Here is a 19,500-nt window from a genome sequence, read left to right on the forward strand (position 1 = left end):
AGTGGGAAGTTTCCAGATCACAAATAACTGAACCTGGGGCATGGCGGTAGGTCTGACACACTCTTCATTGGTTCAGAAGCCTTTGCAGAGAGAAGAGCTTTTTGACACAGACAATGGGGTGGTGAGGGCCTGTGAGGGGGACAGGAGCGGGCTGGAAGAGGTTAATGGGGAAAAGAGGGGGACCTATGTAATACTTTCAACAATAAAGGTGTTTTTTAATATGAGCTACACATTTTAAAAAATATATTTTTATTGATTTCAGGGAGGAAGGGAGAGGGAGAGAGATAGAAACATCAATGATGAGAGAGAATAATAGATCGGTTGCCTCCTGCACCCCCCCACTCCCGACTAGGGATTGAACCCGCAACCCAGGCATGTGCCCTGACCGGGAATCGAACCTGGAACCCTGCAGTCCGCAGGCCAGTGCTCTATCCACTTAGCAAAACCGGCCAGGGCAACAATAAAGATTTTTTAAAAGGAGAGAGAAGAGCTTTTCCTGAAAAACCTACATTCTGGTGTTATTCCTAAGATGAACACGAGATGGCAGCACGTAAGAGCTTGTTTATCCTGATGACCTCTACTCCGATGTTATTCCCAAACTGTACACCAGATGGCAGCAGAGAATAACTTTTTCTGATCACTTGCACTCCGGTGTTACTTCCACAATGCACACCAGATGGCAGCAAAGAGCGTTTCCCTGCCTTAGGGGCTCTGCCCATTTGGCTTTCAAATGAGAATCCAGATCCTCGGTATTAAGCTCGCTTTGAAATAACCCTGCTTTAGGCTCGTCACATGCTTTATCTCACCTACTGTCCCCATGTCCCAGATGAGACAGGGGCAATTATTACGTCCATTTTACAGGTATTTCATCTGAAGACTGATTCTAACAGTCTGAAGCCCAGAACTGAACCACAATGGCCAAGATGGGCCAGAAGAACATGCACACACAATATCGTGGACAAATAGAAGAATCCAAATAGTCTTTGCAGCTTTGGGTGGAATCTTGGTCATTGCACTTGAATCTTGGTCATTGAATCCAATCTGCACATAACCGAATGGTTCAGCTTGCCATACACTCAGGCTGGTTTATGGCGTGGGTCCAGGGCAGGCTGCTGGGGGCAGGTCCAGACCCCTATAACAATGACTTCCCAACTTCTACACCCTGCCTGGCCTCTGGCCTTTTATTTATTCTTAAAATATTTTTATTACTTCAGAGAGGAAGGGAGAAGGAGAGAGAGATAGAAACATCAATGATGAGAGAGAATCATGGATCGCCTGCCTCCTGCATGCCCCACACTGGGTATTGAACCCGCAACTTGGGCATATGCCCTGATCGGGAATTGAACCGTGACCTCCTGGTTCATAGGTTGATGTTCAACCACTGAGTCATGCCAGCCGGGCAAGTTCTCTGGCCTTTTAAAATCTGTTCTTTGGTCCAGAACACTGGGCTGCTTCTACCCATGATTCCTTCTGATGTTGCAACTGACAAGAGCTTCCTAGCTGCTCAGAAAGGAGTCTGGGGTGGAGGTTTCCTTATGGGGGAATGCCTGAGCCTCAGACAAACAGAGCTGAGCCCTAGCCGGTTTGGCTCAGTGGATAGAGTGATGGTCTGTGGACTGAAAGGTCCCAGGTTTGATTCTGGTCAGGGCACATGTCTGGGTTGTGGGCTCAGTCCCGTGTGGGACGTGTAGGAGGCAGCCGATCCATGATTCTCTCGCATCATTGATGTTTCTATCTCTCTCTCCCTCTCCCTTCCTCTCTGAAATCAATAAAAATATATTAAAACAAAACAAAACAAAAAACACAGAGCTGACTATTGGCTCTACCACCCACTAGCTGTGTGACGTCAGGCAAAGCAATGGAAAGGCAGTCTCCTCACCTGGCACATGGTGGACAATGGGTTAGGGTTAGGGTTAGGGTTAGGGTTAGGGTTAGGGTTTAGGGTTAGGGGTTAGGGGTTAGGGTTAGGGTTAGGGTTAGGGTTCATAACATATGCATTAATATGAACTTAATTGGTTCTCCGTAGATGTTCAGAAAAGCATCAAAAGCCAACCAAATCCACCAAAAAATGGGATTTCCTTGACCCTAGAAGTATCACCAGGATTTCAAGACTCATTCTCATGGCCCTCTTCAGACTGCCCCACATGGGGACAATCGCTCCCTCTCAGGGTGGCTGTGAAGATTCAGTGAAGTAGCGTGTGTTAGCTCCTGCCCAAATTTATTGAATTTATTGGGATGCCACTGGTTAACAAAATTTTACAGGTTTCAGGTGCACCATTCTACAACACATCAGCACTCACTCTCCCTCTCTCTTCCCTTCTTAGTCCTTTATCTTTTATGGGGCCAGAGAAATACAAAATGTAGCAAACAGTCTCCTTTTTATACAATGAGCTCTCCTATTAGTGTCCAAATAGCCAAAGCCCTCCAAGTCCTCTTTTTTAAAATATATTTTTTATTGATTTCAGAGAGGAAGGGAGAGGGAGATAGAAACATTAATGTTGAGAGAGAATCATTGATTGGCTGCCTCCTGCACACCCCCCACTGGGGATGGAGCCAGCAACCCCGGGCATATGCCCTGACAGGGAATTGAAATGTGACCTCTTGGTTCATAAGAGGATGCTCAACCACTGAGCCTCGCCAGCCGGGCCTAACTCTTGCATCTGTGCTAGCTTTACCCTCAGGATAGTATTAACCACAGCCTCTTGCTGGTCTATGCATGCCTGCTCCTCTTCAAAGACATGGTCCCTGTCTCAGCCCAGGCCAGCATCCCCTCTGCTTCCTGTCCCTCTCCCATCCAACCTCCACACTGTGACCAGTTTGATCTTTCTAAATTACGGATCTAATCTAGTCACTTCCTGTTTACTGTATAGGACTCCTAACAGGCCCCCCACTCCCCCGGCCTAAAGAATAAAGTCTCTATCAGCACAGGGTTGAGACTCCTATCAGGCCAGTTTCTTCTCCTGGCCTCATTCCCATCATACCACCCAATTCAGTCGCCCACCTGGTCCCCGCTGTCAGCATTAACCTCTCTCTCTGGTTGGATGATCAGTAAGGGCTTTAACAGATGGAGGCGCCAGCATCGAGACTGAGCCTGCATGTGGGAACCTCAATAAAATATAGACTGCAGTGAATAATAAGGCATCCACTAATTGTAACAATTCTATTAAAAAACCAGAAAGACAGGAGAGGTTAAAAGTGAAATAAGTCCTAGCTGGGCGCTCAATGGTTAGAGCACTGGCCCACGGACCAAAGGGTCCCGGGTTTGATTCCGGTCAAGGGCACATACCTCGGTTGCAGGCTCGCCCCTGGCCCTGGCCAGGATGTGTGTGGGAGGCAACCAATCGATGTGTCTCTCTCACATCGATGTTTCGCTCTCTGTCTCGCCCCGTCCCTTCCATTCTCTCTAAAAATCAATGGAAAATAGCCTCGCGTGAGGATTCACAACAATAAAACAATGACATAAGATGAACGTATGGAATCGAACTGGAAACCTAGAGGAAATGGGCGATTTCCTAGTAAAACTAAACACGAGTAAACTGGACCCTAAAATAAGGGCAATACGATCAGATGAATTCCACATCCAGGGATCTCGCCCCCTGCCCTTGCTGGTTCTCCTCTCACTGTTTTGGGGTTTCCCTCTCCCAGGATGGAGAGCAGGGGCAGAACTGGTCAGCAGCTCCCCTAAGATCCAACCCCACACACGTCTTCATCTCCCCGAGCTGAGCCTGCCCAGTGAGAACATCGTACCGGAGGGAGTCTCATGGATTTTCCCCCCTTTTTATTGAATTTATTGGGCTGACACTGGTTGACAAAATTATACCGGTTCCAGGCGCACAATTTCACAGCTCGTCACCTGTACACTGCATTGGTGCTCACCACCCCAAGTCAGGTCTCCTTCCATCACCATGTATCCCCTCGTACCCTCCTCTGCCTCCCTCCGCTCCCCCTCCCCCTGGCAATCCCCACACTGTTGTTCGTGTCCATCGTTGTTTTCCTTTTGATGATTTCACCCAGATGTAGGATCTGATGAACCAAGTGAACTGACAAGCAAAACAGAGACAGGCTCACAGACAGAGAGCAGGCTGACAGCCGTGACGGCAGCGAGCTGGGTGGGGCGTGTGGAGGGATTGAGCACAAAGTCTCTGGGATTATTAATTCTGATATGTCAGCTCGGGCTTTTTTGATTGCTAGCAACTGGACACACTAACTGAAGTCAGAGAAATTCCTAGTGTTTAAAGAGGTAACAATAAGTGACGACTTGCAAGGGGTTAAGTTGAAGAGTGGGATAGGACCTGACAGGCCTGGGTTCTCACACTCTTGCAGTGGGTCCTGGTCCCTCTCCAATCTCCATCCTACTAAGTGCCTTTGGGGGGGCTGCTGTTCACAGGCACAGCCTCTCCCCCCACATGGAGAGTGTTCAGCAACGCTGGGCTGACCCCCATTCACCGGGAAGGGGTTCTCCTTCCCTTGGGATCCATGAAAAGTCACAGCTTTAAAATGCCAGTTGGGCCCAGTCAGTGTGGCTCAGTGGTTGAGTGTTGACCTATGAATCAGGAGGTCACGGTTCGATTCCCAGTCAGGGCACATGCCCGGGTTGTGAGCTCGATCCCCAGTGCGGGGGTGTGTGTGTGTGTGTGTGTGTGTGTGTGTGTGTGTGTGTGCAGGAGGCAGCTGTCTCATCATTGATGTTTCTCTCTCTCTCTCCCTCTCTGAAATCAATTAAGAAAATATTTTAAAAAATTAAATGCCAGTTGGGTACTGAAATATCAGGGGAATCACTTTGTAAAGTATATGATTGTCTAACCACCATACTGTACACCTGAAACTAATACAAAATAAAACTGAATGAAAAAAATAAGTAAAAATAAGAATATCAAACATTCCCTTTGGCCAGGTTTGGGTCACATTCTCATCCTTGAACCCATCAGAGCACCCAGAGGATGGATTGGCTCGGTGTGGGTTCAGCCCTTTTGAACTGTTTAGACTGGAAGCAGATGAGGAATTCCCACAGGAAAGCTGAGGTGCTGGATTTGGGCATGAGAACAGCTTGTGGGTTGAGAAAAGCAGATTCCACACCACCGATGGCCCACTGCAGAGGTATGGATCTGAAGCCCAAGAAAGGAAGGGGTTCACTTAGGGTCAGGAGCTCAGCCACCCATCTGGCTCTCTGCTGTCCTCCCACAATGGCAAGAAGCAATTGCGCTTGCTGAAAAGGCAACGTTGTTGTTAGTGGTACACTCAAAGCTTCTGTCTTTGGAAAAGAGAAACATTAAAAATCACAACATATTTTGGATTCAGATAATGTTTTTGTTTAATAAACAGCAAGAATCCAAAATAATTTTGTACAATGTATCCTGACCAAAAGAATGCTTTCACCTATCTGAATAGCCTTTCTCTGTGAGATCAAGGAATTAAATTGATATAATGAAGGGCTATGGGAACAACTTGGTTTTCCTGGTCTGGTACCATGGCTCTTGCCAGAAGCTGGGAACTTCATAGAAATTCCTCTCCCTGTACCCTATTAGGATTATGTTTTTCCAGTGAAATGAACGTGTGTGAGACTTGGAAAGCAGAAGGGAAGTGGAGGCTAATAGTCTGATGGTTATGGCGACCAGACGTGAAGATGCTGAGGTGCCTGGTGTACCCCAGCTTTTTCTCAATTGCCTTCACTCCATATCCAGCTCATCCTCCTGATGACTGACCCCGATGACCCATTTGAGTGCAAGTCAGGTACTGGGCCTCAGGTCTACTGAGGCTGTGGCTTCCACACACCTTTCCACGTCAATCTTCACAACCACTTTGGCAAATAGATACATAGCAATCCTCCGGTTTCTCAAGCTCCAAGCTGTCCACCACCGCCATGCTTAGCACAGTTCCTGATTCCTTGACGGCTCCCTCTAGACCAGCGGTTCTCAACCTGTGGGTCGCGACCCCTTTGGCGGTGGAACGACCCTTTCACAGGGGTCGCCTAAGACCATCCTGCATATCAGATATTTACATTACGATTCATAACAGTAGCAACATTACAGTTATGAAGCAGCAACGAAAATAATTTTATGGTTGGGGGTCACCACAACATGAGGAACTGTATTAAAGGGCCAGAAGGTTGAGAACCACTGCTCTAGACCTTTCCTTCAGTGTCACACACCTGTGTAAACTTGATTCCTGCATTAAACCACTCGTTTCCGTAATACTTGTCTTGGCTGTTTTCCCCATTGAATACAAACTGAATCACCACCACCACTCCACCCCCTTTATTCTTCTTGAAAAGATGGAAATGGCAGAAAGAGACCTGCTTCTAATGTAGAACATTGTGTGTGTGTGTCGGGGGGGGGGGGGGTCTAGGGCTGCTGTTATTGTTGTTGCATCTATTTCCATCAACATACCCTGGGAAGCAACCCAATTTCTTCGTCAGTCTCAAGGTCAGGAAGGATAGGTACGCGCAGAGCTAAGCAGGGAGAAACCATTATCTGATGGAAGCCGTATCCATTCATTCTGAAGGAAACGTATGGATTGTGACCCTGTTTGACCTTGTGGCCAAGGGTTTGAGGTAGAGAGACATACTTGTAATCCCTGGGGTTCTTTTGTTATGTCTCAACCGTGGTCTCAGGATGATGGTTGTGGAGGCTGCATGGCCATTTCAGGATCTTTCGTTGCTTTCAGTATGACCTACCATATTTTATTAAGTTCTTTGTGCCTTGGTTTTGTAGAAATTTTATAAACCCAAGACAATGCTATTGTTCTGTACTGAAAGGCTACAAGTCATACGTTTTATACATTTTTAAATTGATTTTAGAGAAACACTGACGTGAGAAACATTGATTGGTTGCCTCCTGCATGTGCCCTGACCGGGGATCGAACCCACAACCTATGTATGTGCCCTGACCTGGAATCAAACCAACTACCTTTTGGTGAATGGGACGATGCTCCAACCAACTGAGCCACACCAGCCAAGGTACAAGTCATACTTCTTAATGTATTTTCAGCATCAGTAAAATACCTTTATTCTGTAAACTGTGGCAAATGTCATTTTAAGAAATGAGATTCCAGGAAGAAATTCTAACACAAGCAACTCATCAGATGACTCTGAAATTTTATTAATGCCTTCAGTTTGTGCATCATTCAAAACAAGATATGTGCTTTTAAAAGCATTCTTATACATAAACAGATCAAGGGACTGTTGAGGAATTTATCCCTAAAACATGCACATCAGTTCTTTTCAGTTGTGTACAAGAAAGGGAAGTAACTTGTAAGTCTTTTTCTTTGGATTAAAGACATTTGGAAGTTATTATTCAGGAATGCCAGCTGTTTTCCTGGAACAGATGTGTTTCCCAATAGGAAATGCTGATGTAATTAAAAGGCCTTAGTGTTGATAAACAGGACTGGAAAAACATTCGCGCTTTGTCTGATCACCAGGAAGACTTCCAGGGGCCCTAACGTACATGTCAAAGAAATGAATCCGGTAGCAGGAATCGAACGGTTTAGATTGAAAAACAGGTAGCGTGAGCCAGATTATGTGACATATATATATATATTCAAGGCACATGACGAGGCTAAACAGGTGGCTGGGGTTTATTGACCAAATTTGTTCTTTTGTTGGGAAAATAATCAAATGTAATTTAATTTCCGTTTCCTGGCACTTTTTGATAAATGCAATTAGATCTTGGGCAGCAAATGTCCTTTCAGATACACATTCAAGGTGCATATCAGCTAACAGATGTCAGAGTAGCCAAAACAGAACTCCAGTTTTCTTACAGTGCATTTCAATGAACGCCAAGCTGTCTTATATTGTTTCTAGACCTCATCTTGCCTACTCTCATTTCACAAAAGGATTATTCAAAACGAGGTAGCTGAGGAACTGACGAAACCACAAAGGATGCCCAGACTGTTATTCAACAGCAAACCCTGGAGTTGACCGTTGACTATATTCTGCTTGGGATTTTCCCAGACTGGCCGACAGTCCCCACGCTACCTCCCTTTGCCCAGCAAACATGCCAGCATATTCGCCGTGATTCTCTTCTTCTTTGGCGTCCCTCCATGACGTATCCCATTAACAATACAGGTGCCCTAAATAGCAACTGAAGAAGAACATATAAACAACATAACCTTCAATAACATTGACACTAGCCTCTTCTCAACTCAACTGTGATGGGGAAACAGAGAGTAGCAGGCTCTGCGAGGTTTGTTAATGGTCAGAGCTTTCTTCTGGAAAGTCAATGCTAGGAGGTCAAAGATGGTTCCATGTGCTTCTAATGGGCTAGCAAAAGGTTCCCCATCTGATGAGATAAAGTGTCTAATACTTCACCTGCCCGGGCTCCTAGAAGCAAGCAGCACCAGCAATGTCATTATACTTCCCCAAATAACAATGAGTCTCCATGTATATCGTTTTGGAGCACCTAAAACCCTTCAAGAACAAAAAAAAAAAAAAGATGAGATGTTAGCAATACTATCTGTGCCTCGCATACTTCTGCGTGCGTGCACGAAACGCGCCTATAGTTACAGGAGATAGCTCCCAGGACTGGTGCTTTCTGCCTTGGTGACAGCTCTGTGCAATTACAAACAAAAATACTTCTCTAAGGAGATGACAGTAGTTAATCAAAGAAACAAACAAAAAGCCCATTAAGGCTACTGCTGCAATGAATGGCTCAATGTGAAGTGTATTGGAATAAATTGGTTGACAGGACAGAGATCAATCTGGATGCATAGAACAAGATTATAAACAGAAAAAGAAGAGGAGGGTTCAAGAGACTGGCAGACACCATCTGTCAGTATGAAAAGGCTTAAGACGCGTGGAACTTTTAACTTCTTGTTCTTGCATGTCCTTGGTTAACTTGTCTTTATTTCTTCACACATTTTGGCCATGTAAACCCACCACAGAGAGGTGACACGATGATATAGATGAACACCTGGAGGGAGGAAGGAGGCAATTTTATTTTCTTGAATCTATCATAGGCTCCTAAATAATATATAAAACACTGTAAAGACTAACAAATACTGGTTCTATCAGAGTAGTAGTTATGTAATAATACAATACACTAATCTAGTATTTTCAAAGCTAGATGTTGAATTAAGACAATCCGTTCTGATATAATTCTCACCGAATTTTTAAAAAATGTTTTTATTGATTTTTAGAGAGAGAGAAAGGGAGAGGGAGAGAGAGACAGAAACATCAACAAGAGAGCAACATCGATCAGCTGCCTCCTACAGGCCCCATACTGGGGATCAAGCTTACAACCCGGATGGGTGCCCTGACCAGGAATCAAAGGGGTTCATAGGTCAAGACTCAAACCCCTGAGCGACACCAGCTGGGCAATTCTCACTGATCTGAATTCCACTATGCTTTCTTCAGTGGGAGAGAAAGCAATGGGATTGTTTCTCTTTCAACACTCAACCACTGAGCGACACCAGCTGGGCAATTCTCACTGATCTGAATTCCACTATGCTTTCTTCAGTGGGAGAGAAAGCAATGGGATTGTTTCTCTTTACCAGAAACTAGAAAGAATCCATTTATATAACCAACTCTTACTGATACATCATTAATAGTCATAAAGAGACTCTACATTTATATTACCTGCGAGCAAGAATGTTGTTACTAACCTTTCAGTGGCTAATGACACAATAATCACAATTACCAAATCAAAGGCAAGCTGATGATAAAAGAAAGCAAAAACACTAGCCCTCTTATAGATGTGTTCGCTCTTTAGAATATTGTCATTTGAAATCATGATATATATATTTTTATCTAATTGGGGTGACACTGGTTCCCAAAATCATACAGGTTTTAAGTGTACATGCTTGCTCACGTTACTACATTCCAAAAAATAGATTTATTTTAGACATTAGGTCCACTGTATTAAATTAGTCATTTTGCTTGGCTTTAAATTACATTTTGAGACCTTTAAGTGACTGATTTAATTATTTACATGCTTGGGGAAAAAGTTGATACATTCCCCCTCCCAAAAGTCATCAAAGTGTTTTGCCTTACTTCTCTACCAATGTTGGGGGGTGGTTTTCAGAAAATTCTGGTTATTAATGAATAGAGTAAACCCCTCACATCATGTTCATTCACACTCACACATGTTCCAATTTGATATAAAGTTGCTTGCCAGATGAAATATAAGGACTTTTAAAGCTGAAGTACAATATGTTACCTTTTGGCAAAGATTGGCATTGCATGTAGAGTACTGTTCTGCATGTAATAAGTAATCAATAAACATAATGTGAATTGAACAACAAACCAGCTTCATAAATTCATCTAAATTCCCAGAGCAAAGAAGAAGGAAGAAAAAAAAAGCCGAGGAGCCTAGAATGTGCCACCTGAGGATCCTGAGGAAGAAGACATTTAAGGCCATGACATACCCAGCTGGTGTGGCTCAGTGGTTGAGTGTTGACCTATGAACCAGGAGGTCACGGTTTGATTCCCGGTCAGGGCACATGCCGGGGCTGCGGCTTGATCCCCAGTGTGGGGTATGTAGGAGACAGCCAAACAAAGATTCTCTCTCATCACTGATGCTTCTCTCTCTCTCTCTCTCCTTCTCCCTTCCTCTCTGAAATCAGTAAAAATATATTTTAAAAAAGAAATGAAATAAAAAATAGCTATATAATTCCTATAAAAATAAAAAATCCATTACATATAAACAACTATATCTCTGGGAGGTCAGTTTTATGTGTCAACTTGGGTAGGGTACAGTGCGTTGCTTTCTTCTGCACATGTGATTAAAACTCACAATCAGTTGACTTTCAGGCTGGTTATCCTACATAATCTGAACGAGCCTGACTCAATCAGTGAAAGGGCCTTCCGACCAAAGCTGAGGTTTCCTTGATGAAGAAGGAATGCTGCCGGCGATTTACAGCTTGCTTTCTTCCTGCGTCAGAGGGCCAGCCGGCCCTTCCTCACAGCCTGCCCGACAGATGTGGGACTTGCCCAGCTGGCGCCCACCGTCACGTAAGCTATGCAATTCCCCGCGCTATCGCTCTGATTATACATCCAGAGAAATCCCCGGATAGGGTGCATTTGTGAACAAACACAAGTTCCGTGAAAAACAAGTTAAACTTTTTCGTTCTTAGAAATTGAAAACATGATTATAAAAACTAAATAAATAAGAGGTGGGTAGCAGAATGAACAGAGCTAAAAGTAAATTTATTTTGTAGGAAGAGTTAGCAAAATGATTCTCCTGGAATGTAATGCAAAAAGGAGTTTAAACATACAAGAAAGGTTACTATACATGCAGGATAGTTCAAAGAGGTCCAATATCTGTTCACTTAGGGGTGCCAGTAGGAGAATGGCACATAGACTAATTTCTACTTATAGATAAGAGAACTACTAAATAAATATTAGGAAACTGAACTCATCATGCATTAAAAATACTACATAATAACCCCTTGGTATCAGTCCCAGAAATAAAATAGTTAATTATAAATGCATTTATTAATGTAATTCAATACATTAATATTAAATGTAAATAGTTACATTATCAATTCATTGGGTAGAGAAATATCATTTCCTAAAATTAAATGCCTATTCCTGATCAAAAGTTTTAGCAGTCTAGAGATAAAACGAAAGTTCTTTAAAAATCCAACAAGTATTCATAGTAAATGTCACTCTTATAAATTAAATATTAGAAGCATTTCATTTAAAACCAATTTAAAACCAAGAACTAGCCCGGCCGGTGTGGCTCAGTGGTTGAGCATCAACCTATGAACCAGGAGGTCACGGTTCAATTACCACCTGGGTTATGGGCTCGATCCCCAGTGTGGGGTATGCAGGAGGCAGCTGATCAATGATTCTCTCTCACCATTGATGTTTCTCTCTCCCTCCCTTCCTCTCAAAAATCAATAAAAATGTATTTAAAAAAATAAAATCACACGCAAAAAAAGACAAAAACTTACAATGGATACGATGATAATGATGATGGTAAGCTTGAGATTCTTCATACACATGGCTCGGGCAAGATTTCTGCTGGTTGTTCTGAAGGTAACAGACTAGAAAAAAACATGAATTGTTTGAACCCTGGCACTGACTATATGGCTGATTTGCAGCAATACCTCCAAATATTTACTTTCATTCATTGTTTTGTCCCAGTGTTCTTTACCCCTTCCCTCTCTTCCCCGGTAGAGACGGTCATTCATAATCATTAGTTCCCCAAAGCAGGACTCTGCCAGGTCTATGGTAAGCAGTATGAGCCCTCTTCACACCCCAGCAATGGGTTTAAAGTGAGCCATTACAGAACCCTGGGGCGCCACCCTTCCTCCAATTACCACGTGCTTTGATGAAAAAACTGTTATCCTTCTAAGACCTACTGTTAACCAATGTTCCTGTAAAATAGCAATCAAAATATTTAAATAGCTCTTACTATGTACCAGACACTGTCAGACACTTTGCATACATTGCCTTATTTAAGCCTCAAAACATTATGAAGTAGGTACATCTCCATTTTACAGATAATGACCGAGGCATAGTTAAGTAACTTTCCTGAGGTCACACAACCAGGAAGAGGCAGAGATGGGATTCAATCCTAGGGAGCTGGACTCTAGAGCTTGTGCTATTAACGACTGCGATCCCGCAGATGGTGAGCATGAACATGAGCGCTCACTGATCTGTTTCAAGGTGTAAACCTCCACTCTGCAGTTACATTTGTAATCACGCAGACGCAAGTTGTAACTGATCTCTGCCCACTTGGTATTCACCATATACCTCTCATCTCCCTCACAACCTTCATCCACTAACCAGATGGAGAACGCCAGACACACGTCACTGTAGCACAAGTAGGTCACGGGGACACACTGACTACTTTAAGGCTCAGTGGCCCTTCCCAATCCCTGCCTCTTGCTTGATATAAGGAAAGCTCAGGATGTCACAGTAGCCCAATCAGTGTGGCTCAGTGGTTGAGTGTCGACCTATGAACCAGGAGGTCACGGTTTGATTCCCGGTCAGGGCACATGCCTGGGTTGCGGGCTTGACCCCAGTGTGGGGCGTGCAGGAGGCAGCTGATCGATGATGTTTCTCTCTCATCAATGTGTCTATTTCTCTATCCCTCTCCCTCTCTCTCTAAAAAAAATCAATAAAATATATTGATTAAAAAAATAAAGATGTCACAGTAAGCAAGAAAGTGACTGCAGCTGTCCAGATTTCAGGATTCGTACTGGGTCATAAGTGGCCTGAACATTTGTTTTTTCACGTTTTCTAAAACCTACAGAGAACAGATTGGTATGTGCAGTTGAGGTGCTAACTGATGTAGGCATCAATCCAAAGCTTGAAAAATTGTTTCTGTAAACTGAGGTGGTTTTCCAAACCGAAGCTTCCTTAGTGGCTATTAATGGTTGTGGCTCTTTTTCTATGCCTCATTGTTATCCTCATAATCATAATGTAATCACATAAATAGGTCAGAACAAAACACACTACAGTATGGAATTTAAGACATTTCCCCTTTAAGTTAGCCATCAACCACTTGCTGTACTTTACTTCCTGAAAAATACGATCATATCCTGTACTTACCGAATCCACGAGATTTTCTGTTTTATCTATCAATAGTTCCAATCTTTCTCCTCGCTGAGCTACCAGGTCTGAAAATGTTGGAAAGACGGAAAATAACATGTTTATATTAAAGACGTGCTATTTTTAATCTTTGCTTTAAGCCCAATCTGACTCTAATTATGGTTGGTCTGCTGGAGAACTCACATATACTAGAGAAGCACTTCTATGTTTAATTAATAAAATATATTAGTAAAGCTTATCAACTGAAGTGGGGGCTGGCAGGTTTGTTTTTTTATCTGTAAAGGGGCCAGATACTGAATATTTTAGGCTTTGTGGGCCAAACAGTCTTGGTCGCAATCACTCAACTCTGTCAGACAGACAATATGTAAACAAATGGGCATGACTCTGTTCCAAGGAAACATTATGTGGAAAAATAGGCCAGATATGATCCATGGGATGTAGTTTCCAAACCCCTAAATGAAGAGCATAATCTGAGAGTGAAAAAAGACACTGTTAAAGTGAGTGTTGGACACCGCGAGAATTGTGGTTTGAGGAGCTCCACAGACCCTCTCTCCAACAAAAGTCTGTATCTGGCAAAAATTATACAACAGCCCAGCTCAGTGGCTGAGCGTCAATCTATGAACCAGGAGGTCATGGTTCGATTCCCAGTCAGGGCACATGCTGGGGTTGCAGACTTGATCCCCAGTGGGGGGTGTGCAGGAGGCAGCTGATCCATGATTCCGTCACCATGGATGTTTCTCTCTCCCTCTTTCCCTTCCTCTCTGCAATCAATAAAAATATATTTAAAAACAAACAAACAACAACAACCATTTAAAGTCTCCGAGCCCTGGCCGGTGTGGCTCAGTTGGCTGGGCATCATCTCAAGCACCAAAAGGTGCTTGGTTCGATTCCCATCAGGGCACATGCCCAGGTTGCAGGTCCTTGGTTGGTCAGAGTGCATACCAGAGGCAACTGATCGATGTTTCTCCCCCACATTGATGTTTCTCTCTCTTTATCCCTCTCCCTTCCTCTCTAAAACAAATAAAATATATTTAAAGTCTTTGAAAACTGTGTCCTAAGGACATAACCAAATGAAGAAACATTTAGACAAGAAAAATCAACTAATTCTCAGTAAGAACAGTGAGAGTCTATGGCATTTAAGCTATTACCTGCTCCATACGTCACTCAGCTCAGGGAGCTGGAGGCTCTACTTCTGGCAAGTAAAGCCTGGGGATTGTCTTTCTCCTCAGGCCCCAGGAAAAGACTATACTCTCTCCCCAGGAGCGGGTAGTACGGGCAAGTCATCACCCTTTCTCCTCCCACCCTGCCCCATCTAAGGCTTACCGATGCAGAAGCTCTACTCTGGAAAGGCATGATGGAGAGGTCTAGGGCTCCAGTCCTCTACCTAGCCCCACCACACAGGGCAGAAGCTCTACCTCAGGTGGCAGGCCAAGAATACTGGACCTTGAGTGTCCCTGCCCCGACTCACTCCCATGCTGGGAGAGGCAAGCCAAGAAGACCAGGGTTACCCAGGACTCCATAGATAGAGCAAGTGTGTCCCTCCCAGAGAAGCAGTCACTGTCATTCCCATTGATTTCAAAAAGGAAGGGAGAGGGAGAGAGAGATAGAAACATCAGTGATGAGAGAGAATCATGACCGGCTGCCTCCTGCATGCCCCCCACTGGGGATCGAGCCCGCAACCGGGGCATGTGCCTTTGACCAGAATCAAACCTGGGACCCTTCAGTCCGCAGGCCGACACTCTATCCACTGAGCCAAACCGGCTAGGGCAAGAGCACAGGTTTTATTTGGAGCAGAGCGTGGGGAAGTGCAAGCCTAAGAGTGCTGTCAAAAACAATAGACATTTTAGCCTGGCCGGTGGGGCTCGGTGGTTGAGCATGGACCCATGAACCAGGTCATTGATTCCCAGTCAGGGCACATGCCCGGGTTGCAGGCTAGATCCCCAGTAGGGGGTGTGCAAGGAGGCAGCCGACTGATAATGATTTTCTCTCATCATGGATGTTTCTATCTCTCCGTCCCTTTCCCTTCCTTTATAAAATCAATAAAGACATATTTAAAAAAAAACAATAGAGATTTTGGAGGTAAGCAAGTAAGATGTCGGTGGTAGCATCATGAGAATCACAAGATAAACCACAGGCCAGGAGAAGTTTAACAGAGAGCTAAGAAAGAGACAGCTAAGAAGAACCATCTGAGGTAAGAAAAAAATATCTAAGACAGCCCACAGAGACAAGGGAGCCCAAATCTAATTAGCTCAGACTGGAGACATTTAAGTCTAGGGAACTATTGGGAAAAAATAGAGCAATTAGCCTGCGCTTCGTGAAGGTTAACAGCAGAGTGAGACACCAACAAAAGCGGACTAGCTAGAAGCATAACAGGAAGCCCGGCCAGTGTTGCTCAGTGGTTGACCGTCGACCTATGAACCAGAAGGTCATGTTTCGATTCCTGGTCGGGGCACATGCCTAGGTTGCGGGCTTGATCCCTAGTGCAGGGCGTGCAGGAGGCAGCTGATCCGTGATTCTCTCTCATCATTGATGTTTCTATCTCTCCTTCCCCCTTCCTCTCTGAAATCAATAAAAGTATATTGAAAAAAAGAGGCATACCAGGGAGATTAAGAAAAGAGACAATCAAAACGAGCCATGTCACTTCAGGGTGACTGTGTGTATGCCCAAGGTTGTTCCCTCGGAGAAGTGACATTAGAGGCTGAACACCATGGGAAAAACAAGACTTCAAACAGTAAAGCCCAGCACAATCGCTACACAAATAAACGAGCAAACCACAAACTCCGGGGTTTGGAAATCAGTATCCAGAGTTGCTGCAATATGTTATCTAAAGTGTCCAGTTTTCAACAAAAAATTGAGATAAGAAAACAAACAGGAAAGTGTGAGCCACAGACAGGAAAGAGAGCAGAGATTAGAAATGTACATTGGGGGGCTTAGCTGTGGGATTTAGGAATGGAATGAAATCAGAAATCAACAACAGAAGGAAAACATATGGGATGAGGTCAAAGCGGTGCACAGAAGGGAATTTATAGCAGGGAATATATAAGGAAATTAAACACCCACATTAAAGCGAAGATGTTATAGACTGACTTGTGTCCCTCCCTCCACTAAATTCCTATATTGAAGCCTTGAAACCCTAACCACCACTATGATGGTATTTGGACATGGACCTTTGGGAGGTCATTAGGTTTAGATGAGAACGTGAGGTCTGTCTCTCTCTTTCTTCCTCTCCCTGCCTCCCCCTGCCCCCATTCAAGGACACTGTGACAAGGCAGCAATCTATAACCAGGAAGAGAGTTCTCAGCAGAGGGAAGGAAATAATACAGATCAGGGCAGACAAAATTAAATACAGAACAGAAAAACAATAGAGAAAACTAATTAAAACCAAAAGATTTTTTTTAAAAAAAAAATCAGCAACATTGACAAATCTGCAAAAACTAACCAAAGAGAAAAGAGGAAAGACTCAAATTACTAAAAGAATCACTATCGGCTTCATAGAAATTAGAGGGATCCTAAGAGAATACTATGAACAAGAGTATGTCAACACATTTGATACCTTAGATGAAATAGATAAATTCCTAGAAAGACACAAACCACCAAAACAGACTCGAGAGGAAATAGAAGATCTGAATCTGACCTACAACAAATTTAATACAGAACAGAGGTTGAATAAGTAATTTTTAAATTTTGCAACAAGAAGAGCCCAAGCCCAGATGGCTTCAAAGGTGAATTCTACCAAACACTGCAAGAAGAATACCGAATTTTCACAAACTCCTCCCAAAATAGAAGAGGAGGGAACACTTCTCAATTCATCCTAAGAGGCCAGTAATCGTCTGGTATCAAAACCAGACAAGGACATCAGAAGAAAACAACAGATCAGTATCTCTTATGAACACAGACTTTAAAAAAATCTCCAATAAAATACCAGCACATGAATCCAGCAATATATAAAAAGGCATGTAGACCATGATACAGTGTCATTTATTTAAGCAATGCAAGGTTGATTTACTATCCCAAATCAAAGACTGCAATATACTGTATTCATAGAATAAAGGACAAAAAACTGTATGATCATTTCAGTAGAGGCAAAGGCGCACTTGACAAAATCCAACACCTTATCATTACAAATCACTCAACAAGCAGGAAATAGAAGGGGACTTGCTAAATCGGATAAAGGGCACCTAGTAGAGAACCACAGTTAACATCATACTTAATTGTGAAAGACTCCCTAAGATCAGGAATAGACAAGGATGTCTACTCTTGCCACTTTAAAAAAAAATAATTGTACTGATTTCAGAGAGGGATGGAGAGGGAAAGATAGAAACATCAATGATGAGAGAGAATCATTGATCGGCTGCCTCCTGCACACCCCCTACTTGGGATCAAGCCCACAACCCAGGCATGTGCCCTGACCGGGAATTGAACCATGACCTCCTGGTTCACAGGTTGATGCTCAACCACTGAGCCACACCAGCCAGGCAACTCTCGCCACTTTTATTCGACATTGTACTGGAGGTTCTAGAGTGGGCAACTGGATAGGAGAAAAAATAAAAGGCATCCAGATTATAAAGGAAGAATTAAACCTATCTTGATTTTCAGAATGTATGATCCTATATACACACAATCATAAGTAATCCACTAAATGCAATAAAATGAGTTCTACAAAGCTGCATGATAGAAGATCAGCATATAAAAACCATAAGCAATGAACAATCCAGAAATGGAGGAGAAAAATTCCATTTACAATAGCATAAAAAAATACTTGAAAACAAGGCAAGAAGAATGTTAGAAGATACTATTAAAGAGAAATTATTCTGACACTTTGTCAAATGGTAAGGAAGACTTTATTCAAGACTCTAGCAGTAGGGGGTCAAGACTATCACAAAAGGGGAAAGAGTGAGCTCAACTCCGAATAGAAGCAGGACCAGTGGGCAATGGCAGCATTATGGGAGCCCTGTGATGGAATGGCACCTTGTGGGGGGGGGAGGGGGAAGTTCCCACCTTGCACCCTGAGCTGCCAGGATAGGTCCCAGGCACATGCAACCCTGACCTGGAATAAGTGGGTTAGAAAAGAATTTTACTTGTTTTTATTCATCTTTCTTAAATGTATGTGTAGCTCATGTTTATTTCAATGCTTGATATTCGAAGTGTTTGGGGTTTTTATTTAGAAGTTTGTTGATGTTTTTGTGACCAAAATATGCTGTAGGAACTTACCTCTTGTTTATATCAATTAGCTTAAGGTAAAACTGGTTTCACTATACATTGTTTCTCTTAAAGTCACAGTTTCTGAGAACCTACTGACAACATTAAGTGAGGACTTACTGTATGCCACTCAAAAAAAAAAAACTTGAAATGGACTAAAGACTTAACATTGGTCTTTGCAATATTTTTTAGAATACGACACCAAAACATAAGCAACCAAAGCAAAAGTCAACAAGTGGGACTACAGCAAACTAAAAAGCTTCTGCACAGCAAAAAAACCCCCCAACAAAATGAAAAGACGACTTACAGAATGGGAAAAACATATTTACAAACCATATATCGGACAAGCGGTGTCCCAAAAATGTATACACACATTTTGAATAATTATAAAGGCAGCGTTTATTAAAATGCATTTCATTTTCAAAGTGGAGCTATCAGCTGTTACAGTGTGTATACATTTTTTGGGACACCCTGTATATAAATAATTCCTATAACACAGTAACAAAAAAACAAACAAGCTGATTAAAAATGGACAGAGGAACTGAACAGATATTTTTCCAAAGACATACAAATGGCCAACAGGTACATGAAAAGACACTCAACATCACTAATCATCAGGAACAAGCAAATCAAAACCACAGGGAGGGGCGGGGAGGCCACAGGTGGAGCCAGTCTGCTGTGTGGCCGCAGGCCGCCACGGGCTATCATCAGATTGATCAGCTGGAATGTGTTCAGTGCAGGCGCTGTGCCACCAGCCACGTCAGCCCCTCCTGGTCTCCCTCACGGCTAATCCCCAAGGCTCTGGG

At 43.3% G+C, this 19,500-nt stretch overlaps 1 protein-coding gene across 2 annotated transcripts in view; it reads right to left on the reverse strand.

Moving 5' to 3' along the window:
• Positions 1–7,076: 7,076 nt before the first annotated feature.
• Positions 7,077–19,500, reverse strand: part of VAMP7 (vesicle associated membrane protein 7) — a 35,880-nt gene continuing 23,456 nt past the window's right edge. The window contains exons 6-8 of one of the 2 annotated variants that reach the window (XM_006096165.3): positions 13,496–13,563; positions 11,890–11,982; positions 7,077–8,906 (exon numbers count right to left, since the gene is read on the reverse strand). In XM_006096165.3, the coding sequence (XP_006096227.1) occupies positions 8,838–8,906; positions 11,890–11,982; positions 13,496–13,563 (230 nt within the window). In that variant the 3' untranslated portion in view covers positions 7,077–8,837. The remainder of the gene's footprint in view (positions 8,907–11,889; positions 11,983–13,495; positions 13,564–19,500) is intronic. The other variant, XM_014462137.2, reaches the window with a different exon arrangement.

The sequence above is a fragment of the Myotis lucifugus genome, unplaced genomic scaffold (genome assembly GCF_000147115.1).
Source record: "Myotis lucifugus unplaced genomic scaffold, Myoluc2.0 scaffold_169, whole genome shotgun sequence".
Taxonomy (NCBI): Eukaryota; Metazoa; Chordata; class Mammalia; order Chiroptera; family Vespertilionidae; genus Myotis; species Myotis lucifugus.